The sequence below is a fragment of the Chaetodon auriga genome, chromosome 5 (genome assembly GCF_051107435.1).
Source record: "Chaetodon auriga isolate fChaAug3 chromosome 5, fChaAug3.hap1, whole genome shotgun sequence".
Classification (NCBI taxonomy): Eukaryota; Metazoa; Chordata; class Actinopteri; order Chaetodontiformes; family Chaetodontidae; genus Chaetodon; species Chaetodon auriga.
In genome coordinates, this window is record NC_135078.1 from 24721851 (window position 1) to 24747655 (window position 25805).

Sequence of the window (25805 nt, forward strand, 5' to 3'; positions counted from 1 at the left end):
TTACTAGAGGTGTTATGGAGTAATATTAGTACTTTTGAGAAATAATTTTACTTTCATTTTGAGTGATGTGCCTAGCCCAACACTACCAACATGTTGCAGTGCCAACTTACTGACAAAAGGCCCTTTTTGTCAAATGTAGATAATGGAAAAAAAGCAACAACATCACATGCGCCATTTATAATGAAATCCTGACAAGAAGAATTACCATGTGGTTGTGGTCTGTGCTGTGGCAATGAACCAGTTTGCATATAGTACAAGGCTAATGAAGGCCCTCTCTCTACGAAACATAAAAAACAAAACCGAACAAAGACAGAGAGCAATGCAGACTCAAAGGAAGCTCTGTTTCCTGTAATGATCATACTTTACTTTGAGAAACCTCATCATATTGTATTATCTCACACTCAAAAGAGCCACAGCAGCATGCATGTGTGACTCATACTGCAGAGACGGGCAGCCATGAAAACACTCCACCGTGAAATGTCTTACAAGAGGCCAAGATCTGAGAGGGCGTTATGTCTTTAATAAACAACACACTGTAAGTATTAAAATGAATGTGGCTCGGTAGTACATGTAGTAAAAAAAAAAAAAAACTCAACCCTCTCAAGTCCTGTTGAAATGTGGCGATTCAAGGACTCTGCAGCTCCTTCATGCGGCTTTGACTGTAAGACCAAAGTCTAATGCTTTCAGATGAGGTCAAGGTTCGTGAGTGTCGTTGACTGAGACGGTTTGTAAGAGGAGCATATTTGCCAAATCACAGTGTGGGGTAAAGTGAAGGCCATTAATGCTGATCTGGAGTCTGTTTTAGAGAGCTCTTGCAGAGGAAAAGAGGCTGTTTGCCAGCCACCTTGGAGCCAAAAGTATTTAGCTTTATATGTGGTCTCTAGAAAAGTATTATCAAGTAGATCACAGAACGCACATTCTCTCACTTCTGGGGACTGTTCTGCAGAAATGATTGTTCACATTACCAGACAGAAAAGGGTAAATATACACATTTCAACATTAAAACATCAGATCTATCACATTCTCTAGGTGCACCCTCTGTGGATTCTTATAGATTCTTCCGAGAAGAAACCACCCGTCTGTGTGTAGGACAGTACCTGAAGGGCTCAGAAGAGGAAGGATTTGGAGAAAGAGACGTTTCCACTCGTGGTCCTGGGTGCAAGGAAGAGGAAGACATTTGAGTTTGCTGCACAGGGCTCACATGGGGACAAGAATTGTAAATCGGAGACTTGAGGCCAGCGTGTAGTCTAATTCTTGAGCGGTGACACGAGACCACTGTCTGAGCTGCAGGACCTGTACATCTCCCAGGAGGTCTGGGTTTAGGTCTGAAACTGGGACTCTGCAAAATGCTGCTGTCACTTCCACATTCTTGGATCAGTTCACTCGGAAGTGTAGACCTCTCCTGAGGACACAAAAACATATGAAAAAAGACAAGAAAGCAAGAGGAGATATGAAAACAGTCCAGTTTGTCCTGAAGTTAAAAGTCTTTCTAACTTAACTCTTAACTCCTTACTGCTTGTAAATTACTGTTCTTGCAGCAGTACATGACTAAAACCACACCTCAAGCCTGCCAACTATACTCGCTTGTTTAATCTCAGCCAAAGTGATTCAATAATGCCTCTCGAAATACAAAACCACTTAGCTCTCTCAATCATGTTGTAGAACGAACATTTATTGTAAGTATAACAAATAAGAGGCTGAGGGCCAGCAGCTCTGCGACATCACGGGGTCATCCTGACGTTTCCATGAACTCTCCACTGTCAACTTTCTAATAAAAGAAAAATTATGTTTAGATTGTACTGAGACAAAAAAATATCAGATTTAATATGTGCAAACCCAGATGTTTGTTTCTCTTGGAAGATGCACACCTGCTCATGGGAAACACATTACTGACAAGCCGGACCATTTAGATTTATTCTTTGTGAACCACATTAATACTCACCTTTCGAGCCTCGGCTGAAACTCTGCTATGAGCTTGTCGTGTTGGCAGTAGCCGGGGCAGAGCGCTGGCAGCGGGCCTGCGCTGCTCTCCCTCTGACCTGGGTAAGAGATGCAAAGTGGTGAAGACTACATCTCTGCTTCTGCATGGTTCTTTTCTCAGTTCCCACGCTCCTGCTGTCCTGCAGCTCTCCCTCATATCCCCCTGGTTGCATTTGATTGATGGGCGGCCATTTCCTCTCCCGTCCATCCTCCTCCCAGACCTGGCAATGGCAAATGCTGAATCGTGTAACGCTCCATCTCCCTCATCTTTGTTTGGTCTTTCTTCTTCCTCTGCACTCTCACTTTCCTCATCTTTTTCCAGCTCCTCCGAGCCCTCTGCTCTCTCCGGACCATGACACAGCTGGTGATGAACCTGTCAGGCAGATACACAATATCTATTTAGGTTGTTCCTATTGTGACACAGTCAAAGTAAACTGACTGACAAAGGCAAAATTTCAAAGTAGGTATTGTTCACTGTGACTTAAGTCATGGTGTAAATTTCTGGGCAGGTGTTGTGACTTATTCAGGGATGGGCAGTCAAAGTGGACACCCGAGATTAGTGTCACCAATTCAGTACCAAATGTGAAATATGATCACACTCCTCCCCTCTGTTCCTGAGTTATGGTGCTGAACAACGGCCAGAAAAGAGTTTGCACAGAACATTATGATGTCACAGTGAAGCTGACCTTTGACCTTTCTGATATGAAATGTCATTGCTTCATTTTATCCTGTGAGACATTTGTATGTGTGTTTTTGTCATAATTAGTGTATCAACTTGATTTATGACCAAAAACACATTTTGTTAGGTCACAGTGACTTTTGACCACTAAAATCTAATCAAATCCAAGTGGACCAAAGTTGCCAAATTTAAAGAAATACCCTCAAGGAGTTCATGAGATATCACATTAACGACAATGGGACATACGTATGTGTGCACGTATGTAGGGACAACCTGAAAACATAATTCCTTCGGGCATGCAGGCTTAAGGCATGAACAGGAAAAAAATTGACAGTGTTACAATAAATCCACTCCCAAAACTGGGATTTCAGCACGGTATTTCAGGTTGAAGAGCGTACAGTAGTTGATTGTCTGTGTGTATATGCATGTGCATGCACGTGTACGTGTGGAGGTGAGAGAATTGCCCTGGTAAGGTTGCCTTCATCAGTGCACAGTATAATTCTAATTGGCTTTATTAGGGGGCTTAAATCTAATACCAGCTCTGTGCACTGCCTTAGGCTCTGTGTGTGTGTGTGTGTGTGTGTGTGTGTGTGTGTGTGTGTGTGTGCGTGTCTGTGTCTGTGCGCACGCACCTCTGTTTGATGTTTACGACTTACCAGATCTCTCACAGAATGTTTTCTATGTAACAGACATGAGTGGATGGACTAACACAGCCCTACCACAGTAATAAAACTACACCCCCCCCACCCCCCCACCCACCCCCGTGCCTCAGTCAATACGCAAATACAGCATTTAGAGGTTCAAGCCCAATGAACCAGCAGCACTGTAGCAACAGATGTAATGGTACAGACTTAAGGCAAGAGAAAAGCTGCATGAAACTGCACTGCAACATTTGACCCCATTTAAAAACTTGATACCAATTAGAGAGTTCTGGTTGTAAATAATTTAAGAGATCTCTCTCGCTGAACACACACATAATTTTACAGGCATGCACACATGTATGCATGAATGTGCACGCGCGTCGGCACAATCTCACACATTAACCTATCAACATATATGCACACTCCTGTGCACACACGGACACGCACATGCACACACCGTCTCCACCATGCTCTGGAAACAGACTTCTTAATGAAGCCTTCCCCAAGTGAAAGTAGAGCAGAAATACATACTGGCCCATTTCTGCCTTCAGTTCACCCTCCTCTCCTCGCTCTGTCTCTCTCCCTCACCTTCTGCACATCATTTGTTTTATTCATGTTTCGTTGTCTTTCTCTGTTGTCTCAATGAGTTAAATCACAACCCCTAATTTATGGCTACAGGCAAAGACAATTCTACAAACAAACTGGCTGATGAGAGGGGATGACTGAAAACATACGCGCCGAGTGGTGTGTGTAAATCTTAAAATGTCTGTTACTGTCTTTTTATCTATGGTTATTTACATAAGAAATGACAACGTGCGTAAAAGAATGGCTGTGATGCAAAATGAGAAAGGCTGTGCACCGGAGGAGAAGCGAGAGAGAGAGAGGGGGGAGAGAGAGTAAATCCAGTGACACTGAGTGGGGAGCACTCAGGTGTGGTGAGAGGATTATACAAAACCCTGAGTATGAATGACAGTAAACACCTGAATGACAGAGAGATGGGGAGGAGCGGGAGCTTGGGTGTGTGTGTGTGTGTGTGTGTGTGTGTGTGTGTGGCTCTGGGTGACAGTTTAGTGGTCCTCACTGATATTCTGAGAGGTGAGTGAATATATTCGCCACTTAATGTTTTGAGGACTGTGCTGTTTACCCAAGTGGAGCTTGTTATACAGTATCATTCATTACTGATTTGCTGATTTACAGCACGTATAAAGAAAGCAAAACAATGAATGAAAGAGGACTGGGGAAGCAAACAATGGGTGCGTGGGAATGAGGATGTCAACAAGGCAGGCAGGGAGTGTGGAAGAGGAAGATATCAATCAGGAGCGATCCACTGCAAGAGTTACGGAGCTGTTGAGTTAGCAAGTGAGTTACAGATTGAGCTATACAGTATACAAGTAAGTCAATAAAAGAGCTCCAGAGCAAGAAAGAGGAGGTATGTTTATCTTACTTGCACTGTGTTTTCTTTCTCTGCGCGCTCTGTCGGTAGGGGATTGCTGACAAGGTCTCTGAAGCGAGCTTCGGTTTCTGGGTGAGCACATTCTCTGTTCTCCTCTCCGCTCCCTGAAACACAAACACGCCTCTCTCAGCACCTGCAATCAACACTTTAATGTCCTTCTTGCGGTCTCTAATCCAATCTTTGGCTCATTGTTCTTCATGACTTTTCAGTTGCCACGTCGTGTTATTTAGACATCATTCAGAGAGAGTGTGTTGACTTCTACAGCGGAAGGCTTGTCAAACTTCTTATGCAATAATCTTACGCTGCATTATCAATACGACCTTGCTGAATTTGATTTTTGACTTGCGCGGTCACGTTGGATAAAAAGCAACCTTTTTTTTTTGCAAGCCATTAGCGGGAGTGCCAACACATTCGGCCCCTCTTGTGGAATGCTCAAATGTGTCTTTAACCTTTGGCTTAAGGTTAAATTCAGAAGAGAGCAATGCATGTTGATTCCTAGATCTGCTCTTAGTGAAATCCCTCACCTCTGGAGCTATATCACTGTACAGCGCTGACTCTACATGAAGCGTGACCCCGTTTCCCCCACGGCGACCCCCTCCTTCCCTTCACAGCCTTGGAAGATAGAGGAGCACAAGGGAAAGGCATGCCAAGGCAGTAGACACTTTTAAGCAAAGATTAAAGGTTTTTCTTTTTAATCAGTCATTTGGCAGCGATGTTAGCATTTCACCCTGGTGCGGCTAAGGATCAATTTTTAATGCTGCTGTGCAGAGTGCAGACAGGGTGATTGGCAAGAGAGAAGCTATTTACAAAGGATCTATTTACAAATTTTTCCATAGAAATATGCAGAGGGCACAATTGACATCTCTTACAGAATTTTAAATAAGCCCTCTACCTTTTTTCATTTCATCACGAGGCACGACCTCTGTGAGCCCCTGATGATCACTGACTCTGTGTGTGCGTGTGTATGTGTGTGTGTGTGTGTGTTTACTCACATGTAAGAATAATAAAGAAATCTACACCTCTCCCCTGTGTTGCATTGTGTTACATTTCTCCATGTTGTGCTGCCAGGGGCTGGGTAACTAGGTCAATCAACCCTGGTGTAAACACATCATAAGAATCCACCAAGAACATGCTAATGACAATGACTCTTTTTAAATCTATACGTCTCCACTTTCTCTTCCGTGCCACAGTAAAGATTAATATCTAAGGAAATATATTAGTAGGTAGCTAATTACATACTGTACTTAAGTGCTGTATGCTCTCCCTGTAAATACTAAAGCTAAAGTCTAAAATGACTTTGTTTGCTTGATGCTGTTGAGTTAACTTGACTTCATGTAAGTTATGTTCTGTAAGTAGGACAAGCATCAAATTAACTTGAACCTACAGTAAATTTCCGTGTCTTAAACAGTGGTGACCTTTGAGGGGTTCGCAAGGCAGACAGGCCGCATTCCCACATGAAAGAGAGCAGACAAGTGAAATATTCAGACCCACACAAGTTCATGTTTGGACAGACTTGACACCGCTGTCACCCCAAGCATCAGTCTTCATATCCATCCATGAATCAATCCATATATACATCCATCCATTATCCAACCGTCCATTCATCCATTATCCAACCAAGCATTCATTCATGCAGTCAACCAGCCTTCCAGCCGACCAACCCACACACCATTGATCCAATGATTGACCCTGCACTGGGTGGATCAATACTCTCTTGAATGGCATCATTGTACAGGCTTCGGCACAATGGGCAAGCGTTGTTTGTGCAGTTATTTTCCAAGGTAGCAAGGCCGTGCAGGGCTCTAACCTGAGTCAACTCTCCTTTCTCCTCCGCTTAAACGATCACAACAAAGAGAAAAAAGGGGGCAGTGAAAAAGACATTGAGCAGTGAGCATCCTGTGCACATGGAACAAAAGGGACAGTGGTCCATGTAAAACTACGTGTAATGACTCCTGGCTATGAGATACTTTAGATAAAGATGCCTGTGGATATGGCAGGTTTACAGACGCATAACTGCACTGTTACACAGACAAGAAGACAGACAAGAGCAATAGCATACATTCAAACAGATGAAAGAAGTCACGTGTGCTGGTGCAGATCAGCAGCAAACTGAGGGTAAAGTTAAACTGAACCGTGTCACACAGACACATTTCATCTCCACGTCTACCTCAGATAACTCATATCAGATCCATTATCTATAATCGCTTATCCTTTGGAGGGATGTCGGGGTTGACATTGGGCGATAGGTGGGGGACAGCCTGGACAGGTCGTCAGTTCATCACATGGCTGACACATAGAGACAAACAACCATTCAGGCTCACATTCACACCCCCGCCAATTCACCTAACCCGTGTGTCTGTGGACTGCAGCAGGAAGCCGGATCACCTGCTGGAAACCCATGCAGACATAGGGAGAACATGCAAACTCCACACGGAAAGGCCACAGCGAGCCGGCGGGTTCGAACCCAGAACATTCTTGCAGCGCTAATCACTGCTCCACCACGCCGCCACTCCATTACTCTATGTCAGTAATGTCATATTGTATAGAAAGAATTACCACAGACAACTGCAGTAACGCCATTCCTTAAACAATATTAACCTGGAAGAGCAGCAGTATTCAACACACTCATGTCCCATATATTACTGTGGAGCTTATTGTGGCTTGGTGTGCATACAGAAACCCTGCTGGGTTAGAGCTGAGGCCGGGTCCTGGCATTAAATGACTGGGACTCTGACAAGTCTCGGAGTTCTGTCACTGCGGTTCACAGGTCTTGTTAGCCGAGGTGTCGGCAGGGGTGGAAATGAGTGTGTCTCTCTGTATGTGTGTATATGTGTGTGAGGTGAGCATTAGACAGCACTCCTACCTCCACCTCCTCACCTGACACCAGCAATAAAACTAAACAGGCCAAGGTGCTATGCTGTGTGTGTGTGTGTGTGTGTGCACACGGAAAAAAAGGGGCATGTGTGCTGCAGGGTTGTTGCTGCTGTCACCAATTTGCCGGGGCCTCCAGACGGGAGTAGGAGCAAGGTGACGGAGCTGTGGCTTGATAAACACAGAAGCCCTGCTTCGATTTCCCATCCAGTCCACTTTGGAAACACATGGCTCTTCCTGGGCGCTCCTGGCCCGGGGAAGGAGGAGGAGGAGGAGGGGGCAAAAGGGGAGGAGGGGAGCAAGAAGGAGAGCCACAAGAGAGACATAGTGATGGGTGTGCAGTGAGGGAGATAGCAGTCAGGGGGAGGGAGGGAGTGATAGGGAGGAAGCAGAGTATGTGGTTGAGATAGGAAGAGGGCAGAAAGAGGTGACAGGCCTGGTGGGATCAGGTGTACTGACTTCCAAAAAGATGACAGAGCTTCCATGCTTCCATAGTCTGACAAGACAGCGAAGAAAAAAGAAAGCTTGCTGTGACAAATTTGAGTGATCCTCTAAACATCTTACACTCGCAGAAAGATGCTTGAAAGGTAAAAACAGAGACATACAATCTCTCAGCCTCCTCTTCTTAGCCCCTCTCTCTCAATCTTTCATTTCACTCTCTCCATCTCTTTCTGTTTTGCTTGGTAACAACTCCCAGTGTTCCGCCTTTCAACTGACATCAGAAGTTTAAAGACCGGCTCCAGTTGGAGGAGCAGAGGAGTGTCAGTGAGGGAGGTGAGGCACCAAACTCCCCTCTGCCCCCCTAGAGAGTTAAGGAGATCACATTTTAACCCCCCTACCAAACCCCACCCTGCCGCTCCTCTCCTCCATGCCTTAATACCAACATAAGAGGACAAGTGTGGGCTCTAAGCACCAGTGATCAAACACGAGCGGCTGCTGGGTGCGCTAGGCTCAGGACGGTTGGCCTAATAGGATTGGAAGCCCCCAGGTGAGCCAAAGGACACCTCCAATCAGCGTGATTAGCCAAGGGCTAAGCAGCGTTTCTAGCTATAGCACTGAGTGATGCACAGTGCTAAAAGGATCACATGGGTTGTGGAGAATGCAAGCAAGCAACGGAGTGCCACGGTTGATGGTGCATGTCAAAGTTTTGTGGGATTGATGGAGTTTAAAAGTTGCAGTTTAAATGTGTCAGAAGGATCTCGAGATTTTGACTGTTTGCTAATCATTATTAAGTTCACAGAAGCGTATGATATGTGGAGCTGTGGAATAATCTTGTCTTCTCGCTGCTTATAAAAACAGTGCATGTCGTATACATGCTTATATGCTTGCAGGCACATACACACATGGGAAGATCAGCATGCTCACACAGTAATAGTCTTACCATCCACACGTTCAGTCACATATACATACATGGACAAACACACACATACATTACAGGGCCGGATATACACACACAAACACACACACACACACACACACAGACAGGCTTTTATAAACTCATCACATCCAAAAAACAATTACCAGAGACTGAGCTCATCACTGACTAAGCAAAAGTCATCCAGCGTGTAAAACACACAATATAATTAGCACACATCAAGCTGCTGTGTCCTACTGTGCATTAATGATGCTTCCCTCTGAAGTGAATTATGGTTTGATGAGAGAGAAAGTGAGTGAGGAGGGGCTTTGAGGAGGAGCAAGAGAAGGGGAAGAAGAGAAGCCAGTGTGGAGGGGAGAGGGGCCAGTAAGAAGATTCAAAAACCTGAATGTGACTTGTTTGACCAGCTCTCATTGCCCCAAAAATCAATTAACCAGAGAGATATGAACACTAGATTACTCACCTTCAGTGAGAGCCATTATATGCCAGGTACCACAGGCCACATCACACACCTGCATAAAATGAAAACAGGTTTTAGACTTTAAAGCAGACGTTCAAAGCACAAAGGAGGTAAGAAGATTTAATGTTAATAATTATTTTTATCATTCATAGCTATAAACCCAAAGGATATCGGGAAAGATTGCCAGATTTCATAGATGGGGCAGAGTGGTGGGATTTCTTGAAATGTGCCAGGGGTTTATTGGCAGTGGAAGGCTTTACTTGCAGATTCACTTGTTTACCAGGAAGTGACAAGTCTGCAAGAAATTTAAGTCTGAATCTTTTTTTTTTTAATCCTGGCATATTGCACTTCTGGCTAAACCCCGATCTGTGATGTTTTCATCAGCTGTGAAAGGCTAAACACCTGCTGGGCCATCATTGATTTGGGTGAGTTCAGGAGAGTTACATACCTTAAACTTTAAACCCCCAGAAAGCAGTGCAGACTCAGCTTTCAGCCGTATGCGATTCACTGCGGACCCTTTACGAATGTATGCATATCCAGCTAAAACTCATTTACCCAGAAAATCCCGGGGCTTTCATCTACATGAGACTTGAGGAGCCTGAAAACATCATTTGTCCGGTCTGTCTCATACACACCTTTCCGCCTGCCAGTGGAACAGGCTGGGGGGTCCAGAGCCTTTTGAGGCCTGGATGATCACTGACCCGGGACACACAGGGGATCTGACCCCAGAGGAGCAGCTCTCCACCTGCTGGAGATGTGAACAAAAGGGTGAAACATCCAGATACATCAGAAATACATACAATGTCCCCATGCCGCACATTTTATATCCCAACTTTCATCTAAAGCATGGAAAATAAAATGACGTTGTTTGATGATGTTTTGTCATCACACTGGGGAGATCGGTGCCAGAGGAGGTTCTCCTCATTCAGTGGCCCCGGGAGCCAGGAGGAAACCAGACCCCAGTCTACCACGTAACCTTACAGCTCTGATGTCCTCCAAACTCAACAAGAAACGCTGGCTCCTAATTACAAACAGTTAAATGGAACTGAGAATTACATCCTGTCAGTTCGGTTTAGTTCAGAGCAGGGAGTTGATGTGCAGCGCAGGATTGAGACTGTAACCCCACCCACGCTGCACACGCAGCGCACACACACTCACCTGTTTTCATAGCGTGCTGAGCGAAGGGAGCACGTTCCAGTTGGCACTTATCAGAGACACACACACACACACACTGTACGTACTCACATACAGCAAACACTCAAGCATCCACTCACTCATGCTACCTCAGTCTGCCTATTTAAACCTGCCACTAATAAATTTATATTTACTGCCTGCATTGAGGACTTTTAAATTATGGCGTACAATAAACCTGGCACACACATCTCAAAAGCTCTTTCAGGGGATGTTAAAGCAATATAGCAAGCAATTTTCCAAAGTGGATTACAAATTTCACATCCAGGTTTTATTGCACATTACGATAACTTAACCACATCTAAATGTTCCGCATAAATGGGAAATATGTGCTGCTTAATATGCTATTTTTCATTTTTTAAGAAGCGCTTTGCAAACCCTGCCAAGCGAGGGAGCATGCTGGTTTGTGTGGTGGGGGAGTCAATAATCTTTATGAGGTGGATTTTAATTACAAGGAGATAACTGAGTATCCTCCTCACGGCAAGCCTCCATCAATCTCTATTCTGCATCAAGCTGTACGTAGCCGTGGCACACGCACACACACATACACACAGATGCGCACACACACATACAGAAGCAGATACCCTTTCAGACATGATTGATCAATCAATCAGTAATGTATTATTTTCATCTGAGCGAAGAAAACCTTGTAAAAGCATATGAGGCAGGCGTTGCTAGATGCCGTTTCACACAAACACACGCACTTACACTACTGACACATGCATGTATACACACACACGCGCATGCACACACACACAGACTGACAGACGACACGGACACACACGTACAGAGCCGCTGGCAGGGTAATCCAGCTAAAAAAGGTTAAGGCTGATGTTTTCCCAAAGAACGACGGTCTGTGAAAGGTCAGATCAATCATGTGCTAAGCATGGCTCGTAAGCAATCCATAAGGAGCTTGTTTTAAATAATAACATTTTATAGATCACCTAAAGACATAACTGTAACACCGGCAGGTAGGGTCTCACACTCCAAATAGTCTTCGAGGCGCCAAGAATTCAAATGGGACCCAACTTAATATGTTGACTGCAGTTGGTTTAATGAACCAGTGGCATTTCCAGCGAAACCACGCGCACGGTGCCAGCAGACGTCTCTGCTCAACAATAGGCAATTCTTTTAACGCAATATTGCAGTACAGCAGTTGGCTGTAAATGTGCCCTGGTCTTGAAACAAGTACAATGCCTTTTCTCTTTAAGTGGCTGATGTTACATTTGTAGTGTAACCACTTTAATTCCAGCTGTCTGGCAGAAGTCAAGCAGCAATTGAAGGAGAAGTAGTTGCCTGACACTTTGTAATGGTGTAAATGTATTAGAGCTCGTTTCGTGGCAGTTCAATGACTCTCTGTGGAGCAGAGGGGAGATGAATCAGATTGCTGAAAATCATACAAGTTGGTGAATAAAGAGAGAGAAAGGTAAAAAAAGGACTATCTGACTATGTGTTTTTGAATTTAGTCAGCAAAGAGGGCTCTGGGTTTGGCTTTTTAGGAATTACAGGAAAGACAGCAGACTAATGGAAAAGCTGGTGTAAAGAGATGGTGTGTCTCCTTATCTCACAGTCTTATTAATAACAAAGTAGCTACAGGGATAGTCTGAAATCTTTGCAGGGTAGTTTAGGGGATATCTGGTTGAACAACAAACCAATTTATTATGTACATCATCTATCACATAACACTACTGGGGTGCAGAATTGCACAATTTTGCTTGGTTTAAGAGATATTGAGAGCTAATGAGGTTGAATTTGTGCTCCGAGTGATGTCATTTGAGGACACTGAATCCTTGTAGTGTTAATTAAAACTCAATGAAATGATGTAGATGAAAAATTTGCATGGCTGAAAGCCACAGTGAGGGATACTGCTGGGAAAATAAGGTTCTCAAGTTGGTAAGTTGTTATTATGTTATGTAGAGTGAACACAACTTTTAAGGATTTTAAAAATATATAGATAGATGTCTGCAGCGGCAATTAGCCGTTTGGAGTTAAGATGTAAATTGATTGTGCTTAACACTAAGCCAAATGACACTCTCTATGGGCGACCACAGCAGGTGGGATGCTCGGCTCACCTGTGACGGCTGCACTGTAGCTGTCCCCTGCTTGTATCTGTGTGACCTTGCCTAGCTGAGAATAGCTGAGAAGACGAGGAGCGGAGCTGTGAATCCTGTCCTCCCCAAGTCCAAGCTGTCCCTGCAAGCAAAATGATGATACAGCGTCAGTCGCAGGATTAAATAAAAGTTTAATCCCAGTGATTTTCATTGCTCGTAGATAGAGTAGTTAAATAAAGACGCATGCCTGAGTGATATTTCAATTTTGGGGAAAGAACAATTTTCCTGTTTTGTGTGGCAGCAGGAAGTGACTCAGATCTAGTCTATCTTTCATGTCATCCTAATTCAAGACGCCCTACCATTCCTCAATGTAAACAGGGTTGTTAGATTTGTCAAATAGGACTTGTATATCACCTCCGGAGTATCATAATTTAAGTGCATCTCTGTAAAGCCCTGTTATAATATCTGCTGTGTAAGGTTATATATGAGACAGCAACTAGCAATTCATCTTGTCTCAAATGGCTGTCTCTGAGGAGGAAATACTGAGAAAAAAGCACACCGCATATTTCTTCCACCAGCCAGAAGTCGACTGTGTTTCATGTTTCATTTACCATCACGTACAGCTACCTGGCAATGCAATCCCTCACTGATGAGTGGGTCTGTGTAAAAACTCTGCTCAAACACAAAGGCTTAATAATCGTAACGTCTTGCGCAGTACAATGGAGCGCCTTGTCCTCAATTTACATCTCTCTCTTTGTGTTCCAGTGTTCAGTTTGACTTCTCTCAGCTGTCCTGCGCCTCTCTTTCCTGCTTGCTCCTGCAGAGATAAAGGGCTTTCTGCACTGTGCTCATGTGCACATCGGCATGCACTGGCATATGTTTGAAAGTGAGCACAATATGTGTTGGTTTACATACGAGTGTGTGTGCGCGCGCGCCACACACGCAGTAATCTGGGTCTTTAATTGCTTATTCGTATGTGTGCTACTGTGAGGATTTGTAGATGCGTAGCAGCATATGTTCCTGCTGTGAGTGTGTGTGTGTGTGTGTTTATGTTTTTATAGGTGTGAGTGTTTGCGGTGTGTGTGTAAGTTAACTTGCATTTAGGTACAGGTAAGTGAGCAGATGTGTCCATACCTGAGTTTGTGCATGTGTTTGTGTGTCTGCACGTGTTTATACTTGTATATGTGTATTTTTGTGTGTGTCTGAGTGAATGAGCACTGTCAGGTGCTGCTCCATGCTGTGCCAGCTGCATCTGGAGCCATCTGTGTTGGGGCTCAGTGGGAGGGGAGCGGATGACTTTAATGTACTTGAACCCCAGACAGACCTTTCCCAGACTTTCGTCAGTATGAAACCAAGACAACTGGGCCCAGTCAAGCTGAACCGGCTGATCTGGGTGGTGAGCAGGAGACAGACGCTTTGGTTACACCGTAACCCCCGGTCAGACTCACTAGGGAACCTCTGGCAGGCAGATACACACAAACACTGGAATCTGTTTGTTTCAATGATAGAATAATAGTGTTTTATATCAGAGGACACTCTCACCTTCTCTCAATTGTCAGGGTTCTGCTTCCTGCTTTCTATAATGTAATCCAGGTTCACTGTTTCCCATGTGTCTGTGTGCCTACATGTTTGTCTGAGTGTGTCCAAGCCCGTGTTTGTGTGTGGACTCCACAGAATCAGAGGACTTGAAACTTGACTCTTGACACGCAAACAACAATAAATAAACATTTATAGGATGAGCTCCAGCACACAAATACTGACTAGCTGGTGTCATGATTACGGTTCTGGCTGAGTTTTAACCAGGACTGAATGTTGTAGGAAACCTTGTAAAATCCTGAATCTGCTTTGAACTGGCAGGTAGGCGATTCCAGAGGGTTGTGCCTTTAAATGAGAATGTGGTTTGTGCAAAGGAAGACTGTAGTGAAGTCTAGATATGAAAGTGCTGAAAACAGGTGGAATTAGATGGGGGAGACATTTAAATGTGAGTTTGAGGAAATAATGAAATTATCTAGACTGAGAAGATTCTTCAGAATATTGTGATGATTAAGTTAGTTGTTTCTTGTCCAGGACTTTGATACCTTGGTTGCAAAAGGATGTTGGTGGTTTAACGGCGGAGGCTGATGGCTGAGGAGGTGATGGAGAGACATTCAGTGACAGGCAGGAAACATCAGGCCAGTGTGCCATCTAACTGTTCGTGTGGTGTTTACATTGAGAAATGGCCTTTGTTTTGATAAAGAATGAATCGTGATTACTTTGGGACTTGAAACCTGAAGTTTAGACTTCAGTTTTGTTCTTACTGACTCGGGCCTTCATTATCAGGACTTAGGTGTGACTTCTCTTTTTGTCTATCACATAATAAAAATACCAAGATATCCACTACAGATGACAACTCAACACTTTCCCCATAAAAACTAAGAACAGCACAGTATATCACTGCACAATCCTCCACCACAAAGACATCGCAGAGGCCTCGTAATGATCTTGCAGCAACAATATGATTAGTGAAGCACAAAATCAATTAATGCAGCAGTGGAATCAATAGGTGTCTCTCAGCATATATGTCCTGCAGTTAATTAATAAACAAAAAGGACATTAAGCAGCAGAGCATCAGACTGTGGCAACGACTGTCATCAGTCACAACGCGTGTACTGATGGCATCAGCAGGAAGGGAAAGGGAAAACATAGACAGATATAAATGTGAGCCTGGCGAAACACCGAACACACCCACAGGCAAAGATGCTTACACTATGTACACAAACATTTCAGAGCATGAGCACGTGTAGACTCACACTAATGTACAAATGCACTCATGCATGTGCCCTTACACACGTACACAAACAAAGACGTGCTTCATTCTTTCACACAGAGGGAATCCTGTAGATTCATGGTATCAATAATGCTCATTTTACTCTACTGCAGCAGCCCAGACCATATTAGCATCAATTTGGAATAGACCCAGGGTTCGATGAGGCCTGAACTATGTTGGAACCAGGCCCGGGGTTTCCACCACCACCAGGCCGGCTCACTTATTATTTACCATGCCTGATGAGCAACCCTCGTTATTACATTACAGACAGGATCGCAATCGACAGAGCGAACAGCCACACTGATAGCCAGACTTCAGACATACATGAACACATGGTACACGATATCCCTACCCAGTGTATAATGATACACTTCATACAACACTACTGGACAAAAACTGGGCAGCGTTTTGGTTTCATGTAATCTGCTCTTGTTATTCTGAGTTGGTGCTGAAATGCTGCATGTCAGGCACTCAAGCTTGGGTTTATGTTTTACTACTATTATTTGTGGGGGGTCAAACACACCCACTGCTAAAAGACAAATAACTGCAGATCGTCATTTTCCCTGATTTGTTGCATTCACACTGCACGCTCCACTTTCCTGTTGTAGTCCTCAAATTGCCCCTTGCAATCAAATCATTTTTTCCACGGAAAGATTTTTCTGCAAATCATTGGTGATGCAGATACACTGAAATCTGCAGCTCATCTCTGTACTACCGTCATCTGCTTTGTATGAGACAGTAGCTTTCTTTCCATGCTGCCTACCTCATTATTTAGGCTGCTTAGTGCTTGGGCTGGAGTCTATTGGATATTATGTCAATTCAGGTCTCTGGCCGGTTGAACTCCCTGACACAACTTTAGCAGACAGTTGACCCTGTTATCACACAGCAGACATTAGGAATCGAGACATGACTGCAGACTGCAGACGTACATCTGCATTAGGTTTACAGCATCAGTGACGCTGGCTTACTCGTTTATTCAACAAGTCATAAGTGAAGCGGCATTGTTGACAATTTAGATACGAACATTTTACATTTACCATGGAATAGCAATCGTTTATTCCACAACACACTGCACCTTTAGTTCTCCTGCCTGCTTTGACACTTGCTACTCCCGTTATGCTGTTACCATATTGATTCTGGCTGTTGCACACGTTCTCTGACATCATTCAAATTCCTTCTCACCTCAATCATGTGATACTGCGCAGGCCGTCCGTCTTTTAGTCTCAATAGGAGGAAAACAATGAGATTTCTATCTGTAATAGTATTACCAGCCCTAATAGGGTTAGAGCTGCCTGGGTTTACCTTGGTAAGGCAGCGGAAAACTTTATTAGGTTTAAGACCTTTTGCTTTTCTACTTTTTCTGCTGCTACTGATACATAAGAGCCTTTAAGCCCTAGAGAGAGTAAGGTATCAGCTTAGTAAAAAAAAAAAAAAAAAGTTCAAGATGGCCTCTCATCTCGCTTCTTCTCCAGCGACAAACAGAGTGTTATCTTTCAGGAGGTGGAACCTTTCTTATTTTTTTAAGTGTTGACGGGAGTAGTTTCGGTGTGGCACTGTGCGGCAGATTACAGGGGGAGTCTTAATCAGGTGGTGCAGTCTGCTCGGGGCCCCTGGGGCCGAGAGTGTGCTACATCCTGTCAGACTGCACAGAGAAACAATCAATCATCAGAACGGCTCCGAGACAGAGGAGAGAGAGAGGGCAGGAAGATAGGAGAGATGGAGGAAGAGGAGAAAGAAAGAACATGATGAGGGGAGAGAGGAAAAAGAGACGGTGCCCTTGCAGAGACTAACACAGAGTTATACAGACGCGAGAACACCAATGAAAATCCAATGACTCTAGTTAGACTAGAAGCCACGCTGCAATGTAAGAGCGCCGTGTGGAAGCCAAGGCCACGTCAAAGCTCATAACAACTGATGTCTAACATTTTCATCGCTCCCCCTGTCTCTCTAACCATCACCTACATGTTTGTTTCACTGCCCTGGCAAAGCGTCATCCTCACTGTCACATTGTAAAAGTGATCACATTTTGGCTGCGGTTTCAAACGACCTCACAGATAAACACCAAAGCCAGGAGGAAAAAGAATCAGAGAGAGAGGGGAACAGAGGGATTGAGGTGGGCCTAGGTTTTACACTCTCTGGGCTCTGTATGAAGGCTGTGTAATGATGCGGCTCTTTAAAGAACATCTTAAATGAAAGGCCAGAACAATCCTCGGTGACAGGTGGGATTCTTTATCTGAGAGAGGAGAGACAGGACAGGGCCAACAAACACACACGCACAGCCTCACATGCACATACTTTTGGCTATGCATGTTCAAAGGCGCATGCACATACATAAACTACAGTAGACTCCTCAAAGAGGATTTCCTGCTCTGTCCATGTGAAGCAGAGGAGTTGAAATGGACAAACAGCAGATCCCATAAAGGTGATTTATAGAATTTAAAAAGATGTGCGTTCTTGGCACACCATGAAGGGTACTAAGTGCTCGAAGGGAGGGCTCGGACACAGATCCCTCCAAAACCTTTTAATCTCCACTCTGGAAGAAAAAAAATATCTTCTCAAAAAAGTCAAAAAAATGGAAGAGAGGCAGAGAGCGAACGAGCGAGAACGCTTGTGTGATATGAAAAAAGCCTGGAGTCCAGTGTTGTTCTAAGTCTGCCTCTCCTGGCAGGGCCAAAAGTGGAAAAATGTTTGGCTCACCTCTTGCCCCATCCCCCAGGAGAAGACATTCCCACCATCTGAAAAAAAAAAAAAAGAAAGACAGAAAGAGAAAGAAAGACAGAGAAAGAGCGAGAGACAGGGAGAGAGAACACAAGTAAACCAACAGTCTGCAAACAATTCAAGAAAGGCACCAAATAGAAGCCTGGGGTTAAAATAGAAAAGAAAAAAAAAAAAAAAGGGAGAGAAGGGAAATGCGCAGCTGACAAAAGTGGCTCAAGCATCATACATCAAGCACTTGTTACCTCTCCCGGTGCTTGTGATTGCACATGACTGCAAACAAGTCAGTGATAAAAATCTGAAGAAAGATGAGACCGATCGGGCTGGCTTTAAAGATCATCAATCACAGCCCTGTAAGCTCAGATATTATTAGTTCAAGTAAAGCTGCACTCTTCCATTTTATGGACATCATAAAAGACTTTGGGGGGGTGGAGGTGGAGTGGAGGAGATCCCCCAGTGTTTTAACTAGGACTGGGATGGATGTGTTTGGAAAAGCAGACCGGATGGATGGACAGCTCTAATGTAGTAGTGCTAAATGAATCACTCGCACTGCACCAGGTTCCCCAGGGGAAGGAATGTGGGATGGGAGTGTAAGGCCCCACTTACAATATGTTAGAGTAAGAACAAGTTTACGGTGAGAAGGGCTGTGCATGTTTGTGTGTGGGGGGTGTGTGCGTGTATGACCTCTTAGACGTTTGGCAACAGCATGTACAGACCTTTAGTCTCATTAATACATCACCATTATAGCAACACTGTGTGTCTCTATCGTACACGGTGCGGCTGGAAAACGAGGTGACTGTATGCGCGACCAGCTGGACTAAGTAGGAATTGCACCTCCCTCGGTAGGTGTTGATTTTAGAGATCACAAAAACTTTATTTGAGATCCCCAAAATCTATCACATGGTGATCTGTCCGCGGAGAGATAAATCAGTTCAGATAAATCGGGTTCAAGATGGCAAAAACAGGTGCACAAGCCGAGCTCAGTTTTACTGTCAGATGTGACACTTTTATTAATGTCGTGACAGGTGTTTCTTTTATGGTGAGGAGCGTCATAACTTTAGCGATGACTAATGACAGTTTGTTAAGTTTAAGTTGTTAAAAATATTCACAAAGTCAAGACACATTAAAAAAAACTCTGTAGCAGCATTAGATCCAAACTCCACAGAGCCAAGTGGTCATTTCTTTAAGAACATCAGCATCAAGACCGCGAAAAGTTGTCAATATCCACAGGATTTTGCTCAAGAAAAGAAGATATTATTGGAAGATGAATGAGGATTATACGTCTGTATGTTAGTCATATTGTTCTTATTGTTTGGAGATCAGTGTTTTAGGTGTGTGGTTTTAGGGTAATGAACATATGAGTGCAGTCTGTATTACAGGAAAAGACCTGAACGTTACTTCTTTGTACACGCGTTAAAGTGTGTTTACCCCGACACTAACAGCTTTTTTCTAAAGGATGTGTATCATGTTATCTGATGATCTGAAGAGTCATTGCTCTTCATCTGCCTTTACATGCAAGACTGTTATATGTTTAAAAACACTAGAATCCAATAAACAATGGAAACATGTCTTGGAAAACCTTTGTTCACGTTCATCAACTTCATACTTTCTACTCTTCGTCGATCCATACTACTGCTCCCTAAGCAATCTCTCCGCTTTCTATTTCACTTATTCCTCACTTTTTTTTTTCTTTCTTTCTCTCTCTCTGCCTGCCAGTGAGGACATAAAGGCTAGTGTGTGAAGTCCATCACTGGCTGGTGAATAGCTGCCCTTTGTGCCTCAGAACTTAATTCACAGTCTGAAAGGACCCCAGCCCTGCCATAGCACCTCTGTGTGCTGCCTGATTTAAAAGAGGCTGCATGTTTACTGAGGTCTGCCTGAAAGCCTCCTGTTAGGTTAAACACACCAGGTTGAGTCAACTTTCGGGGATTAAAGAAATCAAAGGGCTGACCAGCACGGGAGCAGCGTTCCAGTTTGTGAATTTAGTTTACCGTTTAATTCTGAGCCGTGAGTATAAACAATTGTGGTGCCAACACTGGTCTCGCAGTCACTAACGTCTGCACTGTTGTCATGGAAACCTGACTGTTTTTTTCATGGTTGCCTTGACCTTATTCAATATATAGACCCCCTCACCCCTCCATACATCCCCATTCTAACACACCCAAAGCAGCATCATGTGGTGTCGCAGAAAGCTGGTCACAATCCCATTCGTCTGGTAAGAAAGTACATGTGTTGCCATTTTGAGCAACACAACTTTTCTTCTCACCCGCTTTGGCATCTGTGGTTGCAGAGGGCATCAATTACACACCAACCTCTCTCTCCGTCTTTCTCTCTCCTCCCTCAGAGACCCTTGCTGGGCTTGTTAGGCCTGACACTGGCACCCAAGCAAACAAAAGGACTGCACGGCTTAGGGCTGCCCAGGAATGTCAGCGGGTTCACATTTCACATGCAGATGCGTGACCCCCGAGCCCTTTAGTGGGAAGGTGCGCTTTAACCTCACAGAGAGGCAAGAGGAGGGGAGAAGGGGGGTAAGGGGCACCTTAAGGGAATCTGGGGTGGGGGGAGGGGTAAAAAATAAGAATTAGCACTGCTTGCATTTGCTCTTACGATGCTATATGTCGCTCTGTGTCGTCTTCTCTCTCTCTCTTTCCCAAAACACTGATGCACACTGTTAAACTCTGCTGATATACCTTATAGAATATTATAATTGTCGATATTCTGAAAACTTGTCAGAGCCGTCTCCTTTATGTGCGATCTGTGATGCGCCCCCTCTCTTCCCCCTACTTCGGAACACATGAAAGCATTAACTTTTAAAGTGCATACTTAAGATTTCTCCCCAAATAATTGAAAAAGCACAATGGGAGGGGTTATGTAAGGCAAAAGTACTGTGAGCTCTGCAGAAGAAACCAAAGCTACTGTCATCTGCTCTCTGTAGGCCCAGGCAGGCACAGTTTCAACTCAAGGGCTTCACACTTCTATAACTTGTTCTCCTTCCCTCGCTGCTCTCCCTATCCTAACTCTCTCTATACCCGTTTGCCTCTCCCCCTCTCCTTTGCTCTCGATAGTGGAAACTTCAAAGACAACAAGATCTTCTGCAAAAGCATGAAACTTCAAGCTGGTTGTTTGTTTTGACCCCCAAGCCCCTTGCTACAGCCCTCCACCTCCAACTTGCAAGTCCTGCAAAATGCATGAGGAAGAGAGACCAAATCCACAACCGCTATTTTTCCCAGTCCGCCTGCAACCTTCATTCTTCCATGAGCTACTGTTGTGTAACTTTTGCAGAAAGCAGCTCTGGCATATGGCACCGCATCTACTACAGTGACCTCACAAAACTGATGACAAAGTACAATAAGTTTCTTGAGAGGCAGAGGAGTATTAACTTTTCAAGTATGTTTTATATATTCCACTAAGAAAATGAAAATAAAAATCAATACCACACAAACGTACACACACACACAATGAACCCGCATGCACATTTATGCTTCCACACTGACTCAGCTCGGCCTCTGTAGGTGTCTGGATTGAGGATTGGAGTTCTGATTTCTTTTTGAGAAGTACAAAAGGGCTTCATCTATCAGCAGGTCGCTGCCTCCAGTCAGCAACTGGATCTGTCAAAACAGGTAAATAAAGACAATAAAACCGTACAGGGCAGTAAAAAACTATAGGGCTAACAGAGGAGAGCCAAAAGAGGCCACTCAAGTTTATAATAATCTCTTGTCATCTCGAGGAACAATTATGCTTTGATCAGTACAATGTGGCTGACCTCAGAAGATGTATCGATGTGTAAAACATGACCTGCTATTCACAGGCGCCGTTTCTCCCACTGTGTCTGATTATTACATAACGAATCAAATCACTTATCATACCTCAAACTTCTAACTGAGATGATTGTTCTGGTCCAATGCAATGATGGTGTTTGGAAAAAACAAGACAAAGCACAACAGCGCTGTTTAAAATTGCATGTCAGCGATTTATTCTGCAAAGAGATGAATCTATATTCATGCCAGAGTGCTTAATTGTTTATCTGTGCAGTCTCTCTGTGTGTGTGCTCTGTGTTTAGCAGTTCTGCCCTCTAATAGTTGAGACATCTATAGCATCCAGAGCAAGGCCAGAGGAGCAAGGGAGCAATCCATAGGCCTGCGTAGCCATGGCAACTAAACAAGGAATAGGCTAGATGTCAGGCGAGCATGGCTAAATTACCCATTAGAGAAAGCAGGAAGGGGAGAGAGGGAATACTGGTCAGGGCACAAGAGGCTAATGGGGAGATAAGATGGCCAACATACAGACTACACACACACAGGCACACACACACGTATGCACACACACACTCTCTCACACAGACACGAGGATGGGAAAACAGATAGAGGCTGTCACATAAAGGTGCCGGCGCAAACAAATGCTGAAAATACACTTAAATGTGATACAAAAAGACATACACAATGCACACGAGTATGCTCACACTCTAACATATGCTGATATGCACATATAGGTAACTATACGTGTGCACGCACACAAACATAGAAACGCATGGACACACACATGTGCGCGCACACACACACGCACAGGCGTACAAAGGGCACAAAGGGAAGACAAAATGGTTTTAATAAAGACGCCCTCTTGGAGAGGTTGCTTGTGAATGTGAGGGAGATGTATTTATAGGAATCCTCCTGTGAGATCCTCTGTGTGTGTGTGTCTGAGAGAGAGAGAGAGAGAGAGAGAGAGAGAGAGAGAGAGAGAGAGAGAGAGAGAGAGAGAGAGAGAGAGAGAGGTTGTGTTATTGCCTGCTTCTTCATCCTAATCCTTGATGCATGGCCTGCTCCTTGAGTCTATACTAATGAATAAAAGAATAAAGAAAGAATTGGTGTAAGTATCTAAACCTTTGCAGGAGTGAAAGGGTAAAAGGGGATTGGCCTGGTGGTTTTTCCTGCTGTGCACAGACATGCATGCGCGCACACACACACACACACACACACACACACCTTTAAGTATCCAAACAAGCTCACATACCAACACTGTGAACAACACAGCCTGTACACAAACGCACAAGCACGCTAACACTCAAACAAAACACAGTCACGTGCACACGCTGACACACAACCCCTCCACACACAGAGTCAGGCAGCAGGCTTCTCCTGACTTTAATGCTGCACATTCATTTGCATGCGCCATAATTAGCGTCAGGCACACAGAGGCTGGTCCTGGGGGAGCTCTGTGATAACCGCTTCCCCTTCTATTAGGGCTCTCATTCCAAGAGTGTCAGACATTGCACATCTTCATCGTGAGGCCTGCAGCACATTGGCTCAGTGGAACCTCTGCTGCTGTAGCTACCGCTGGAGCACGCAGGAGGACAGGCAAGACGGCGGGTACATGGGACTGGTGAAAAGGTGGAGGACGCTAGGCTCGGTGGAGGGTGGGTAGAGGGAGGAGGAGACAAAATGAGGAACTAGAGATGTGAAGAAAGAAAAGGAATGAGGTGATAAGTTTGGAAGACAAAGAGAAAGAGGGAAAGAGAGACAAAGAGAGGTAGCGCAAGGCAAAGGCGGTTGCACATTGTGCTGCAGACAGACACGGAGACAGGCTGGACAGAGGTAATGAATGCAGTTATTAAATTGTTTCAGCTGCAAAGAGGTCTATTCTTATGCCATTATAAAAGGAACAATTTATCCCCACTGATCGGCCCTGTCTCCTTTCTCCTCGCTCACTTTGATCTGCCAGCATATTGCCTTGATGTGTCCTATTCAATAGCGAATCTGGGGCAATTTTAATGCTTTTGTACCTCGCCACCGCTCCACTTCTCCCTCCCTGTTTAAAAATAGCTGTTAATTATAAGTGCAGTTTAAATGTCTCTAGTGACCCAGAAATGCAGGTTGGAGTGAGAAGAAGGGATTGAGCATCTCCAAGTTTAAAAAGAGCGAGACACTATTTCCTTCCCTCTTTATCATGCTTTCTTCAATCTCTCCTTTCTCCTCTCACCCCCCTCCCACTTCTTTGTCTTCTCCATTCACCTCCCCTCCGACTCTGCTTCTCCATTCCTTTAGTGTTCCTCCACATTTCTTTTTCTCCATCTCTCGCTCTCTTTCTCCTCTGTGGCGTTTCTTCGGCTCGGTGGGAGTGAGCAGGGCTAGAGGATAGGGGATTCAGTTCTTTCTCTCCAACACACGAGAGAACTGCAGCGAGACATCGGAGACCATGGCTGTGAAACCGCTTCAGTCTGCAGATTGTATGTGCGTCATACCGAGTCTTTGTATCTCTCTCCTCAACTTCTTCCTCTTATGCAGCCGCAGGAGTGGGATGTTGAAAGGAAAGGCATGTGAAGGTGCGCTAGGTAGCACAGTATGAGGCAGAGGCGCAGAGAATACCTGTGGGGAAGAGAAGGGGCTGTGCAGGGACCTGAGGTGTGCACCTGGGGGGTGCAGTGTTATAAATAAAGCATTAGCCTCTTGAAGGGAACAGAGATGTGAGGGGCTGTCTCTGCAGCTCTCTTTTCCCCACTAACTCTTACTAACAGTTAACCCGCGGGCATGTACATGTGCTCCTTTCATCGCTGAGGAGGTACATGTAACAGTACAAAAAAAATCACTAAGAGGTAAACTGTGGGACTCTTGTGTCAAAATCTGGGCACCCCTTTTTGCGTAGGAGAGGTCGGGGATGAACTTCCATCACATCAGGAGTGGCTGACATGACTGATTCATCTGCTTGTTGTTGTTTTGCAGAACTGAAAGAAAGTTATCAAAGTTGAAAAAGTGACCAACATAGTGTGAAGTAACGGAAAAAAGTTTCCACCAAAATGGGGCGGTCGTTGGGTATTTGTGGTAAATCACTACTCAAACCATAACATCATAATCCTCAAGCGTCCTCCTCGAACACTGTATCTGTACACTGAGGCTCCATCTCTTCTCCATTGGTGCCTTATGAATAGAAAAGTAACTGGAGGTATAATTCAGAATGAAATATACTGACCACAGATCTTCCTCAATTCCTCCACATCCACCTTCCTACCAGTGCTCCAAAACAATACCAACACACCATCTGAAAATAGTGCCAAAGTCCAAAAGCCATACATGGTGCCGTGCAGACAGCATGTTTGAGGCTGTTCCTGTTTTGTCACGTATTGAGCAGTGCACAAGAGATGACACTTCACATGCGGCACATTCAAATCCCTGATGTTGCAAGGACATGGTTTATGTGCAGCACACTGAACCCCACTGACACCGGTCGTGTGACATGGTTTTAAGTTTCATGGTCTAACACTATGTTCCTTTCCTTATACAGTGTTCTGTTTGTTGGCCTGCTTGGCTTCAACTCATTAAAGGGCAGGAAACATATCACTTCAAGCCTCGCAGGGTCAAGGGCAGGTTGGTGATTTTTTGCATTGTTTAAAGTACATCAGATTATTAAGTGCTTTACAAAACAAATAAGCTATTCACTGGCTGCAAATAAAGAGTAATTATAATAGTCAGATAGTGTATTTGGAATTCAGATCCTATTCGATCCTGTGTTGAGATTTCTGCTCACATTATTGTTCAAACAAATCCTGGTGCAAACAATGGCATGAAACTGATTAGCGACACTTGGGGAGAGAA

At 44.4% G+C, this 25805-nt stretch overlaps 1 protein-coding gene across 1 annotated transcript in view; it reads right to left on the reverse strand.

Annotated features, from left to right (window-relative positions):
• Positions 1-1374: 1374 nt before the first annotated feature.
• The window catches only part of LOC143320699 (E3 ISG15--protein ligase Herc6-like), a 215201-nt gene continuing 190770 nt past the window's right edge, over positions 1375-25805 (reverse strand). Inside the window, exons 4-9 of the mRNA XM_076730556.1 lie at positions 18205-18242; positions 12723-12843; positions 4745-4857; positions 2284-2353; positions 1943-2039; positions 1375-1402 (exon numbers count right to left, since the gene is read on the reverse strand). Of these exons, the coding sequence (XP_076586671.1) occupies positions 1375-1402; positions 1943-2039; positions 2284-2353; positions 4745-4857; positions 12723-12843; positions 18205-18242 (467 nt within the window). The remainder of the gene's footprint in view (positions 1403-1942; positions 2040-2283; positions 2354-4744; positions 4858-12722; positions 12844-18204; positions 18243-25805) is intronic.